Source organism: Lactuca saligna, chromosome 1 (assembly GCF_052625555.1).
Source record: "Lactuca saligna cultivar CGN05327 chromosome 1, ASM5262555v1, whole genome shotgun sequence".
Lineage (NCBI taxonomy): Eukaryota > Viridiplantae > Streptophyta > Magnoliopsida > Asterales > Asteraceae > Lactuca > Lactuca saligna.
This window is the reverse complement of record NC_136417.1, coordinates 39,352,833-39,366,978: the sequence shown is the minus strand read 5'-3', so window position 1 is coordinate 39,366,978 and position 14,146 is coordinate 39,352,833. Positions and strand designations below refer to the sequence as shown.

General features: G+C 31.0%; 1 protein-coding gene and 1 non-coding gene across 2 annotated transcripts; both read left to right on the top strand.

Annotated features, from left to right (window-relative positions):
• Window positions 1-6,141: 6,141 nt before the first annotated feature.
• LOC144997400 (DDT domain-containing protein DDR4) lies at window positions 6,142-9,651 on the top strand. The gene is made up of 10 exons (XM_078957306.1): window positions 6,142-6,302; window positions 7,114-7,224; window positions 7,512-7,598; window positions 7,685-7,722; window positions 7,812-7,893; window positions 7,987-8,229; window positions 8,325-8,417; window positions 8,526-8,640; window positions 8,721-8,763; window positions 8,848-9,651. Exons 1-10 carry the CDS (start codon window positions 6,201-6,203, stop codon window positions 9,365-9,367), a joined length of 1,434 nt encoding a protein of 477 aa, XP_078813432.1. The 5' UTR covers window positions 6,142-6,200; the 3' UTR covers window positions 9,368-9,651.
• A 1,279-nt stretch (window positions 9,652-10,930) lies between these two features.
• On the top strand, window positions 10,931-11,033 carry LOC145027886 (U6 spliceosomal RNA). Its single transcript, XR_013675649.1, has one exon. It is a non-coding gene; the product is annotated as a U6 spliceosomal RNA (small nuclear RNA).
• The last annotated feature ends 3,113 nt before the right edge of the window (window positions 11,034-14,146 follow it).

Below are 14,146 nucleotides of genomic sequence, written 5' to 3'. Positions count from 1 at the left end.
TGAGCAACAGACCAAATCCAAATTGAACCGACACGAAGACCGAAATCCCGAAACCCAAAATTCTTGAATATCCTAACAGAAAACCAAACCGTTTTAAATTGTGTCCGTTTGGGTTTCAAAACCTTAATTAGGATTCGGTTTTTGGACCAAATTGTAGTATTTGTTGGGCTAATTATAACTTTTGGCACCACATGGTTCATATATTCTATTTGTTGGACATCTTTTTCTAATTAACTATTTGGTTACTATGATTTTAAGTCTTCAAAATCATTTTTTTAGTTTTTTGGTACTCTATTTATGTATATTATCATTTAATTATTTCATTGTCAAATACTTGTCCGATACTAAAGAGTAAAGTTAGATTATTTATATTACATTTTTCATGTATCATTTCTATTAGATAATCAAATTTTATTGAATGCTCAACGTTACTGTTAATAATCCTTGATGGCTAAGTACTAACTGATATTTATTATTCAATGCAATACGTCGACCAAAAAAAAAAAACTTTTGTTTTCGATTCGGGCCGGGTAAAAACGTATATTTTGGGTGTGGTCCAATCCAAACCCAAAAACCGATTTATGTTAAAAATTAAAATCGAAACTGGTCAAGTTAGATGTGTTTTCGGTGCAGTCCTGATTTCTTTTTTTTTTTTTTTTATTCGGACCGGTTAGACAAATCATATGCTCGTCCCTGTTCCAAAGTTATAAGCGCCACTAAAATTCTAACATCTTACTAGAAATAAGAAATTTTGTTAAGTTTTCATGTAGAAATAAAATAAAATAAAAAAACTTAGAAATTAGAAATATTAGAATTTGAAAGTTATGAATCCTATTAAAATATTAATTTTTATAATGTAAATTAATAAGTGGTTATATATATATATATATATATATATATATATATATATATATATATATATATATATATATATATATATATATATATATATATATATATAATCCCCAAATTCATGGTCATTTTAAAAATTTTATTTATACTTATTTTAAAATCAGAGTATCATTTTTGTAGAATATTATTGCGGAATTTGTACCAAAAATATGATAAATATATTATCAAAGCATTTCCGAAAAAATATATTTTATTTATATTAAAACATTTGAATGTCATCGTCAATACATAAACATAAGCATAAAAGATATTACGTTCATTTACACTAATGATTTACATCTTTTTTATTCTCTCAGTGTGATATATCTTCGCATCGATACTTGTGATACCAATAAAATGAGTGAGTCAGATTGGAAAACCTAGTGAGTACATAGGGTTTTCAACCCACAATAATATAGTTAATTTGTTTATTTACATATTTCATGTCAAACAATTAACCCGATTACCTATCCCTATTATCTTCTTTTTTCTTAATGATCTACCCTAGGAATCATTTATTCTTCATTCATTCATTCCTAAGGAATAGACACGAAGTCCATCGTTGTCAAGGTTTATCCAACTGGCACTAAGTCTATAGTTGTCGATGTTATCTGTTAGGCACAACTGCCAATGTTCATCTATATGACACTAAATCCATAGCTGTCAAGGTTTATTAATAAGGCACTAAGTCCATAGTTGTCGGGGTTTTTAGAGTGCATCTGATGAACACTTCGTTCACAAATACCTACAGGTTGCGATTCTGCTAACGTTCCACAGGATTGTCTAGAATAATCCGTGGTTATCATCTATATTTTCTGCTAGATGACACCATCATTAAGGTTAAAGCTTCTTATCATCTTACACATCTCATCATCTATATCATCTTTCATTTCTCGTATTTTTTCACATCATCTCTCATCTAACCATCTTTACCCAATATATTTATAGGTATAAAAATACATATACAATTTAAATTAAATAAAACATGTATCAATCGTTCATCCAACATATATATCCAGAACACAGATAATATGTACACATAGCACATAGTTTATATTAAATACTCCATATCTATGTGTAAGATGAAAGTAAATATGCCCTCACTTGTTAAAGGGACGACTCAAAATTCGGGCAGCGCTTTGCTTCTAACAATCATCTTTTTCTCTGACGAAACCTAACACTGTTATCAATATATTTTAGTCTAATATTTATTGTGACTAATTATTAGTCTAAATTTATTATTAACCTAGAGTCTACTTTCATGATCTATCAAGTAAGGATCAACCAAGTAGGACTGTTAGGAGGCAGGACCATTTTAGAATATAGCTTTTCTGAAATCCAACAACCAAGCCAACATGACTGTTATAGACACCTCTCCCATAAGTAGATCAATCGGTATAACGACTTTGAATCACTGATAAATTTTGTTTATAGGTTCATAATAATGATAATGAACTTAAACATAAGTTATACTTGAAGTACGATAAGCATAATTGACTTATTGGGGAGGGGGGTATCGAGGAATCGGGCTCTGCACGGGCAGAACTTCTGAGTCGAAAGCTCTTCTTCTCAGAGACTTATGACGCTCCGGGCTTCGCTACTAACACCTAGGAGGTGCTAGAGAAAAACTCTTAGGACCTTGGGGGGTTTGGGAGAGAATGGAGCTGAAAGATGTGAAGGATTGAATGATTTTCGGCTCTATTTATAGGTTGTCCATTGGCCTCTCACGTCGTGAAACATGCCTCTCACGTTGTGAGTCTTGTGTAGGCCCCGAGGCTTCGTCTGGTGCTGACACGTGACACAGGACGCATGTAAAACATCCAATCTTAAAAAATTCATAACGTTGGCATATGAGCTTCGTTTTTTACGTTCTTTATATCCACGTGTAGGTATTGACAAAATCTACAACTTTCTTTTTGACCCTATTGGTTAATTCTTGAGTGATCTTAAATTTAATAGTCTGATAAGATTATACTGTTAATGACCGTGTAAATTTGATAACTTTTACGTACTGACTCCGTTTTCGGCTGTCTTTTTATCTTTGAAGTCCTGTTAATGAGATCTTCAATTCTCATTTCGATCAGTTTGGCTAAAAATCAATCTATCTAAAATTCGATTTCTGAGTTGTATAGTGCTACGCTGAAACTTTAAAAAATCATAACTTCCTCGTACGAAGTCATATTTGGACGTTCTCTACATGCACGCTCTCGGTTTAAGTCTACTATGACTTTAGTTTAGATTACTAAGGCTAAAGAATAATTTATCAAAAATTCACTTTTTACATTACACATAGTCGTGCCAGTATAATCGCGAAACCTTGACGGATCATAACTTCGTCGTTATAAGTCGGGTTTCAACGTTCTTTATATGTACATAATATTTGTGACATATACTATAACCTTGGTTAAGATTATTTAGAAAAAAGTCATCTTTGACGAATTTTTCAAACCAAGAACTCGTTAAGAACTCATTAAGAACTCGTCCACTACTAAGATGAGGGACAAACTCACTAAGAACTCGTCCACTACAGAGGGAGGAAGAAAGATGACGGATTTTTCAAACTAAGGTGCAAGGAATGATGAGAATCCTAAGGTCCTATTTATAGTATTTGATCCCTTTCTTGGTTTTGTTCTCCATCCAATGTGACATAGGAGGAGATTTCAAAATTCACTCTTCATCCCATGTAGGATGAGGCGATATCGTCCAACCCCTAATTTCATAAAGGTTCTGAAATATTCACTCAACCAACTATTGATTAATTAATATTAAACCCTTTAATTAATCAAATTGTTTAATTAATTCCCAAAATATATTTTTGATTAGTTTCTAATTAATTATTAAACCATAATAACTAATAAAGTAATTTATCCTTTATTTATTCTACTCACTTTGAGTCTTGAGAGAAACCCAAGAGGACCCTGCTATTATTAGAAATTTCACCAATAATTAATGGCCTTATACATTCTTTCCAATTTTTACAATCCACTTCCCATAAAAAGGTTTCCGTCCTTAGAACCACCTTTTTACACATTTCATAGTTTAAGTTTATGTATGTGCATTCCAAATGTAATACACTTAAACTATGGCTTTGATACAATTTTGTAACACCCCATACTTTTAACAATAATGTTAGCAATATGGTTTCACAAACGTGTAACATCCGAATCCTCGAGGTACGAAAAATTAAGTATAGTATGGATTTGAGGGTGGCCACGATGCGAGGAAAGTATTGTCACGTTGTGACATGTCCGCGTTATGTGGAAAGGATTATTTAAGTGTCACATGACACTATAAGGGTCATGACGTGATGCCCGATCAACTGTAAAACCTTAAATTTTTTGACCTGGGCCCTATTTAAAGGACGTGAAGGGCTAGGGTTTCCTTCACCTTCAACCTCTATCACCTCCAAACCTATAAAAGAAAACTCTAACCCTTCTCCTCAAATTTTGGGCCCATTTTGGTGCTTGTGTTCGCTTTTGAAGAAAGGAGTCCTTAGAAGTGTAATGAATGTATTGGCTAGCTTGGATCTTCATTTTAAGCAAGTTTGGACCTTTGTAAGTGTCCACGGTGTAAACTTTCTTATGCTAGGTTGCTAGATCTAAGGGTTTGTCCCATTTTCTTCATATACGAATTGGAATGGTAGGATTCCATAAGTTTAGAAACTTTATGGATCTTGAGGTCCTTTGTATATCATATGGATCAAATCTGGAAATTAAATGTGTATTGGACCCATGCATCTGAGCTTTGGTGATTTTGTTTTCTTCATTTTGACCCAATATGAGATCTAGATATGCATGTCTATAAAACATTGATTTTTAGGATGATTTTATAGTTATAAGGCCCTTTAGAAAGTTGGAATAATGCCGAGTGATTGAAAACCATATGTATCTCATCAGGCTTCCCAACCTAACCCACTTATTCTATATGCATCACAGGTAGCGATGTTAAGACTGCTGAATATTTGAATATGATGCTGAGTGATTGAAGAGAAGACCCACCATAGTATTTTAGGGTCGTTAGGTATTTACGCTGTAACATATACTGTGTATCAATTATAACATCCTTAGAGTTTTTATTATTTTGAAACAATCATTTGTACTAAAAAAGATTGCAATATAATAAGATTTTTCGCAAATAAAGATGTTATGACTTTTTAAAGCGTAAAGATTTTTTTTTTCGATTCTGGAAAATAAGGGATGTCACATGAACGAACATATGTAATAGTTTTATTGTTCAATAACAATCCATGCAAATATGAGCTATCAATTCTATATAGTTATTTCTCCATAAAACGATATTCGTTATATATACAGTCATATTTATTGAATAATGACTTTTCCTTATTCTTACTATGTAATACCATCACCTAAAATTGATGGTCATTTAGGGAACAAGGCGTACAAATGAGATGCTATATATGATGTTTCATTATTAACGTCTATTTAAACAAATCGAGAAACTTAGGGTACTTAAAACTCACTTTGATCTTGGAAACCAAACGACACATTTTGACTCATTACATATCTAAAAGTTCATGTATCTTACTAATATGATCTTTAGGATGCATAAATTTCTAGTACCGATAATTGCTTATTAAACCAAATATCCTTGGACATATTACCTATCTTCAGGAAGAGACAAGACTCGATCATTTTTACTTTTTTTGTTTAAGATCTCTTTTAATAGAACTATGCGTTGGAATCTAGAATTTGCTTCCATCCTCTGACATGTCATAAATCTAACATTCACACTCGTTCATAAATTTTAATCACAACAAACTTGCCAAACGAACAACCACACTAATATGCTTATGCTTATACCATTAGGGCTAACATGACTATTGTATCCTATCCAAGAACCCCATGTATGTTGCACTTGACCTTTTTAACACATTTCGATCAATAAATATAAATGCAATTGAATATGAAAAGTTATGTTGTTATAATTATCCAAATGGTTGTGTTGTTTTAAAAATATTTTATAAATCCAAGTTTAAATTTCATCTTTATCTTTATCTATAGCCTAATATATTATCAGTGACAAATAAGGAAATGAATTGAATGCCAACATTTTTATCTAGGCCAATAAAGGGAATTACTTGATGAATATCTATTTGAAAGGAAATATGGTAAATACAAAGGGACAAAAATCGATGAAATTCAATATTTCAGGTACTATTTATGTCGTGACCAAAACTTTTATGAGACATATCTGGGCGGGAAACCCCGACTACTAATATCGATCCCTCAATCTCTCCCCTTCGCACACCGTTCACTCTCTCTCTTTCTAGGTTTTCTCACTCTAAAACAATGAACGAAAATGGACAGGAGTCGTCTCTTTCGGATTTTGAAGCCGCTCGGAGTAGTCTTCGACAGCGTTGGGAGTTGGCTTCTGTTCTCAATTTCTTCAAGGTAATCTTTAGGATTTTTGATTTGACTACTTTTCAAAGTTCCATTTTTCGTATTTAGTTTGTGTAGAACGATCTACATTTGTTTTGTGCATTATGCTTTTATGAAAGATCAAGCGTAAAACTCAAAATCTCACTCGATAAAACTCGACTGTTTAATAAAAACCTAGAACTTTTTGTGGTGGGGGGCGTAGGGATAGAGAGGAACGACGGAGGGGATCATTAAAATACATCAAATATAAAAATTCATAGAACTTAGAGGAAACGTATGAAATTCAAATAGGGAGAGAGCATTTGAACGAATGCCAAATTTGCAACGAGTTTGATTGGCAACAGCGTTTGTTTTCAAATTTCATTGCATCGAGTGTGCAATCTGCCAAACTACGTCTTAGAGAGCACATAAAGGGTAGCATACTAGACTACTAGTATATGTATATAACCCTATGTATGTGTATAAATGGATATGGCTACTGAACTTTTGAATGATTTTGACATAGAATGGGTATCTGAAGCCTATAGAAATATTGAAGATGGTTATATGATAATATGAAGCCTGAACTTTGGAATGATTTTGACATGCAACTACGCATATATATAGTTCGTTTAGTTAATTTACTATTAAATGAAACGAAGTTATATCATTTAGTCTACAAAGTTTGCATCTTATTTTTGGCAGCTAGTATATTGAGTCTCAATAGGTAGGCTTTCTGTTAGATCGGTCATTATGTACACATATGGTTGTTCTAATGAATTTATAGCTTCCATTATATACAAACAAATACACAATCTTGAATTATCTAACATGTTTTATATAGGTGTTTGAGCCTGTTATAGAAAGTAATCTGAAGATTTCTGCTGAAGAGATTGAGACATCACTCATTCAACCAAACAAATCTCTTGCTCAGATTCACATATCACTCTTAAAGGTTCTTTCTTTTTTCTCAACTGTTCACTAAATTCTAACTTCACCCTCTTTTTTGGCATTAATGTCATTTTTGTGTTTAATGATAATGATATCTTACAACCATCAGTCTAAGATAATAGTACCACATAGATGCTTCGCATCGGATCATTCTTGTCCTGTTGTAATTAATAAGCTGCAGATATGTACAAAAAGAACACGAAAAAAGACTGCATATATTGTACATAAGAGAACAAATATTTATTCCAATCTTTTTTTACTTACTTTATCTCCTCCCATAATGCTGAACAGGGAATCCCACCTGTAAGTAAAAACCTAAAAGATCCAGATGCTTGGGTTGTAGCACTCTCTAAGAAGCTCAGCATGTGGTGGCCATGGGTACGCCACTCATTAATTTATACTTTCCAAAACCCTAATTCTTTAACTTTCTTCTTTAAAATAACTTTAAGTAATTTGATCTTCAGGTTGCTGAGGGTGATTTTCCATTAACTGCAGCCAAAGGGTACTTTTATAGTTTTATTTTCTTTCATAAAAGTCAACCACCTAATTCATATTAATTTCAACTAAACTCTAAATTCTTTTCTCCTATAGGGCTGAAATGGAAACATACAAGAAACTTGACCCCACAATTCGTCTTGTAATCCTTAAAGCACTCTGTGAGATCAGAGCTGATGTATCATATCCTCAAACCCTTCTTTTTTCCCTTTCTTTATATATGAAAAACTTAGTATTTAACCATTTTATATTCTTTTGTTTTTCTTCACAGCAACATGATGTGGTGTCATACATTAATGAAGGAGTAAAAATCAAGAATGAGATGTCTACTTTCAGAAAAATAAACATTGGTGATGATGGAAAAGGCACTTCATATTGGTGTGATGGAGATGAAGTTATTGGTTTTAGATTGTACAAAGAAATAAATACTTTTAAAAAAACTGGAACAGAAACAACTGTTGGTTGTATATGGGAAACACTTGCAACTAACCTACAGGAGTTCCAGAAAGTTGTGGTAAGTTTAATTTTTTTATAAATCATTTGTCAAATCAGAATTGTGAAATCTTGGCTTATTAAATTGATAAATTTTAAAATTAATGGTTATTGCAGGATGAATACTCATCAAGTAAATCAAAACCTGAAGTTGCTGTTAGTGTTGTAGTTGAAACTGAAATCATGCCTGTTCTTAATAAACTTGAGAAGGTTTGTTGTCTTTTTTATGATTCTATCTATATTTTTTTTAAATTCACATGATATGATGATAAATAAGGTGTTTTTATTTTTTAATATCAAATTTTGGTCCATTTACAGAAAAAACAAAAAGCATTGCAGAGGAAGAGGCATGAAGAGAGGATTTTGAATAATTTCTGTAGAGTTGGAACCACACGTTCCTGTCGTAGATCTAAACCTGTCAGTTACACTTTTGGTATGTAAAATGACCTTTTTGCCCTCATCTTCTTTATCGAAATCCAAAGTTGAACTAATCAGAAACAATACTTTTTGCAGATGAATATGACAAGGTCATTAATGAAGCCATACGACAAACCAAGTAAGTTGCATTAATTACTATTAATCTTATTTTATTTTCTTCCATCAATATAATATCACTAAACCTGTAAAGCTGCATGATCAGGAAAATGAAAACCAAAGAAGAACAGAAGAATCAGAAAAAAGTAAGTTCAGTGAAGGAGGATTCACATTCAGAGAAAGATCAGGATGATGATGAGTCCACTGAATCTGACTCTGAGAACAGCAAGCTTGAAAATGGAAATGTTTCTGAAGATAGCAGCCAGGATTCTGGTGAAGAATCACATGAAAACAATGAAGAAGAAGAAGAAGAAGAAAACAATGATGATGAAAAAGAAGAAAGTGATGATGAAGAAGAAGAAGAAGAAAACAATGATGATGAGGAGGAAAAGAATGGGAATGATAGCAGTGAAGATGAGTTAGTTGAGAAATCTGAAATTGAAAATGGAAATTTTGTTGGGAAAAAAAGAGGTAGGAATGATGATGATGATGATGATATGGAAGAGATGAGAAACTTTGGTGCAAAGAAAAGAATGAGGCAAAGGCCAAATCGTAATTCAGCAATTGAATCCTCCATTGTTCCTGATTCTGAGGATGAAAGTTGTTCTGGAAATAGTGATAGTTAGAAATGGTATGTGTATAGTTTCACATGGAGGATTTGGTTTCGTATTGAAAATAAAATACGAGTTTTGGAATTAATTTTTTTGGAGTAGAGGAGAAGGATTGTAGTATTTAAGAGCATCCTATCGAGGAAGAGGGTAGTAGAGAGGTATATTGATCATTGGATCCATGTTTTTTTTTGTTGTTGATTGATTGATAGGGTCATAGGATTTGTGGTTTTGTTTTATAAGGATTGTGGTTGTATCTTTTTGAGCCTAATATCATGAAATGGCATAGTTCAAAGTTCAAATGGTGTGTGTGCACCTTTAAGATGCATTTGATGTGGAGTTGTGTTTTCAAGAGGTGAAAGGAATTGTCTTGTATGGGTTCCATGTTTAGAAAATGAAATATATATTTAAAGTTACAAATGAGATCTTCACAAGACTAAGTTATGGTATCACTTCATTTTTGATTAGAAAGTCATGTTTTTATATGAAAGTATATTATTGAATTGATGAAAATCTTGCTAGATGGTTTGTGGAGTACTTTGGATCTTTTTATATGGCATGTGGTAGATGTATAGTAGATTTGAAGCAAAGAGGGGATGATATTTACAAATTAACAAAATGAGGAGAAGACAAAGGTCTTATTTAGAAGTTATCTCTAGTCTGGCTCTACATTTGACCTCCTTTTATCCATGACTTTTTGTGATTTGGCTTTTGTTGTTTGAATGTATAATGGTATTGGTTGGTTAACAAATTGTTTCTAAGGCTATAAGGAATGATAGCATTTCTAGCATGCTACCGCATTAGATTTTTTAAAGCCACATAAGATGAAGATAGCTGTAACATCCAAATTATAAAAAATAGAGTGATAAAATCTAAATGTTGTGTTATTTTTATATTGGAAAAAAATAAAATAAAAAAAGAAGCATGCCAATAATAACCCTTTCTCTTCTCTTTCTCTTTCCTCTTACTTCCCGGCTGGTGAGCCAACCTTAGTGAGACATGTAGCGTGTTTGATGGGACTCGTAGAGTCCAGCTCCCAGCAAAGGCCACTTCCTCAACGTAACAAGGTTCTGAGTTCAAAAGTAGACATATATCAACTCCATTGTTTTTTTTAAATGTTTTTTCCCCTTGCCTCACTCGGGAACTCTTATCACAAATGAATACCACACAGAAAAATCAAGATCAGACTCCCTAATGGAATGTTTAACCGAGGGATAATGACTTAGAAGGGTAATAGGGTTTTTAGTTTGTCCGTATTAGGTCACTAAGGTTTTTTTTTGTGCGTATTAGACCAATATGATTGTTATTACCGTTTAGAAATAGTCCTTTTACCGGTTTTAACGGTTAAAAATGACTATTTCTAAACGGTAATAACAACCATATTGGTCTAATACGCACAAAAAAACCTTAGTGACCTAATACGGACAAACTGGAAACCTTATTACCCTCCTAAGTCATTAACCCTAATTTTATAGACATTGAGAATATATGGCCATCAACAGTAAACTACTTCGTTTAGAACTCGCGTCGTCCCATATAACCTGCTACTCCTCTATATGGCGAAGCTCTTCATCTATAGTCGTCCCTTTGGGGACATCCGATAAAATTGGAACGATACAAAGAAGATTAGCATGGCCCCTGCGCAAGGATGACACACACAAATCGAGAAATGGTCCAAAATATTTTTTAACCCTTCGTCGTCTTCTCTGGAACCCTAATTCCCTTTTCAAATGCTAATAGAGTTCAATTGCAATTCTTACGTTTCAATAGTTCATCTACTGAAGTCATGATCATACAACATGTTGATTCTATGGTTAGATTGATCTTCTTGTTGATGTCTTCAACAATTTGTGGCAAGTAAGGGTGATCTTTCTTTTTATAAAGTCTCCTTTAAGTTTTTTACTTTTCCTGTCATTAAGTTTCATGCTTTATAAACTTCTGTTTATGTGTTGTATATAGTATGTATGTATTTGTTTATGTGCTGATTTTTTTATTCATTTTGCAACTTCAGTTTCTTAGTTCATGTTGTGGTTTTGTTTTTTATAAAATAATTGATAATAAACAACCTATATAAGTCCTCGTTGGTTTTACATTTCCATTCGTTATCAAATGTAGACATTGATGAGAGGTATCAAAGTGAGATTTTGTTTTTGTACATATGGATGTGTTCATGTAAACATTTAAATGACAAAAAACAAGTTATTGATAAAATGTTGCATATTTATGTAATGAAGATCATCAATCATATGAGTTTTTGGACTTAGAAGTTCTCGGAAGGGTTGTGAGATAAGTTTAAATGGAAGCAACTATTTTCAGTCAAACAAATCATTCACATTAATTAGTAAACATGTTTTCTAAATAATTAGGGTTAATGATTTAGGAGGGTAATAAGGTTTCCAGTTTGTCCGTATTAGGTGACTAAAGTTTTTTTGTGTGTATTAGACCAATATGGTTATTATTACCGTTTAGAAATAGTCCTTTTTACCCGTTAAAACCGGTAAAAGAACTATTTCTAAACGGTAATAACAACCATATTGGTCTAATACGCACAAAAAAAACCTTAGTGACCTAATACAGACAAACTGGAAACCTTATTACCCTCCTAAGTCATTATCACGTTTAACCGATCCATTCCGGATCAACCGAATTGGTATGGAAGTTGTAACATGGGAAAACCAAGGAAAACACGACTTATTTAAATAATCCGGTGACCTACCAAATGTAGAAGTAGGATTTTTGGCAAGCAATAAGCATTTAAATAATACAATTCAATTAAAAGTTATTTATTTAAACAATATATAGATATCTAAGATATAAAAATGCGGAAATAGTAACTCAAAATTTATTATATGTATGTTCAGAGAATTTTGAAAAGTAGATATTAACTTTTTCTTTTTAGAACAAAATAATATTAAGAGAAATTCAATATCCTTCTGTTTATTTTCTTCCTATTATTTTTAGATAATTACAAATATAATAAAAATTTATTAATCTTAATCATATTATAAAGCATATTAAACTTTTTCTTGAAATTTAAGAGGTACATGCTTGATAAACTTAATGTACAAATCTTTTATGCACACACCACTTATCTTTTCATGAACAAAAACTAATTATGGTAAATAGTAATCAACGAAAATATTTAAGGAATGAACATTAATTAAATTTTGTTTGTTTTTTAATGTATGCATGATGTTTGTCCAAAGGTTGGACATTAAATTTTTATAACATATAAATTAAAAAATTTGTAATCGTTAAAACAGTCAAACAACATTTTCTGTCAAAAAAATCGTTCATTCAAAAAGTAATAATTGCGGCCCGCTCTTTTGGGTGGGTACACACCTAATTATATTAAATATGACAAGTGATACTCTTAAAAGAGTCATAAGGCGATAGGAGTAAAAAGGGAGAAAATATTTGGTTTCTTTAAAATTAAAGATAAATCTATTTGAATTTATAAAGATATTTTGATAAGTGATCCAAAAGGGCCGTGGCCATTAGTATCAACCTTAGAGTTGATGAAAAATTCTAACTAAAATAGATAGGTTTATAAGCAAAATAATAATAAGTTTATGAGTTTGTTCGTACTAAAAAGAATTAACTTAACTATATGGGAGAGTTCTTTATAAAAAAACTCTACTTTCTTAAATACTGTGGGAACTGGAATGTTTCCCAAGACTTCTAAAAGAATAATCTAAATTCTTATACGAGACACATGCAAATTATTTTTCATTTATACAGTATTTGTATTTAAGTTTTTAAAATGATTATTATGATTTTTAAATATTAAAATAATATAAAGGAATTGTAATAAAATGATTAAAATTAAAAATTATATAATTGATTACATATTTAAACTAAAAATCATTTTTTGTGTGTTAAATGAACAAAATAACACTTTATATCATGTCATTATCAATTTAGACCATATTTAATTTAAACAATTTATCCTACAACTTATCATAAATTCAACAAATCTTTAATTACAAACAAAGATACATTGTAAAAATTAACAAAAACTAACATATTTTTGCTATTTTACATATCATAACATACATTGTTGGAAAATTAAAATCAATATAAACCAAACAGTTATCCTATGCATTTAACATTTTTTGTTATATAATTTCTCATTTGCTTTATTGGTTAACTAGTTGTAAGACCCATGTATTACATGAGTTAATTTAAAAAAAAGTTAAATATAAAAATCAAAATATTTGAAAACTTTGAATTTAAAATAAAATAAGAAAAATAATGAAATATTATAATGGAAATATTTTTTATCTTTTAAATTTAAACAAATAATTTAAATAGATAAAAAAAATTAAAGAGCTTTAATTTTGACAATTTTAAATTTAAAAGTAAGTTCATTAATGAAATTGATATCCATTTGTTACTATATTTATTGCAATTATTACATTAAATTATTATGTGTAATTTAATAAATAAAAACTCATAAAATGACATATAGAAAAAGAATTAATTTAAAATAACTACAAAATGATATTTGACAAATTAAATAAGAGTGTGAAAAGTGGTAAAAAAACATTCATTTATTAGAGAGGAAGCAAAATGGATGATTTAAAATTCAAATTATTTCACATAATATCATTCGTAAGGGACGATTCACTTGGGATTATAAAAAAAAATAAACATCTTGAGATTTAACATCATCCACATATTTCTCATTTGCAGCTCTAACGCTCCATCGTACTTGCAACAACGATGTATGCCTAATAATAAATGATTATATTACAGATAGGTATAATCATATATAATTATACAATGTTTATACAT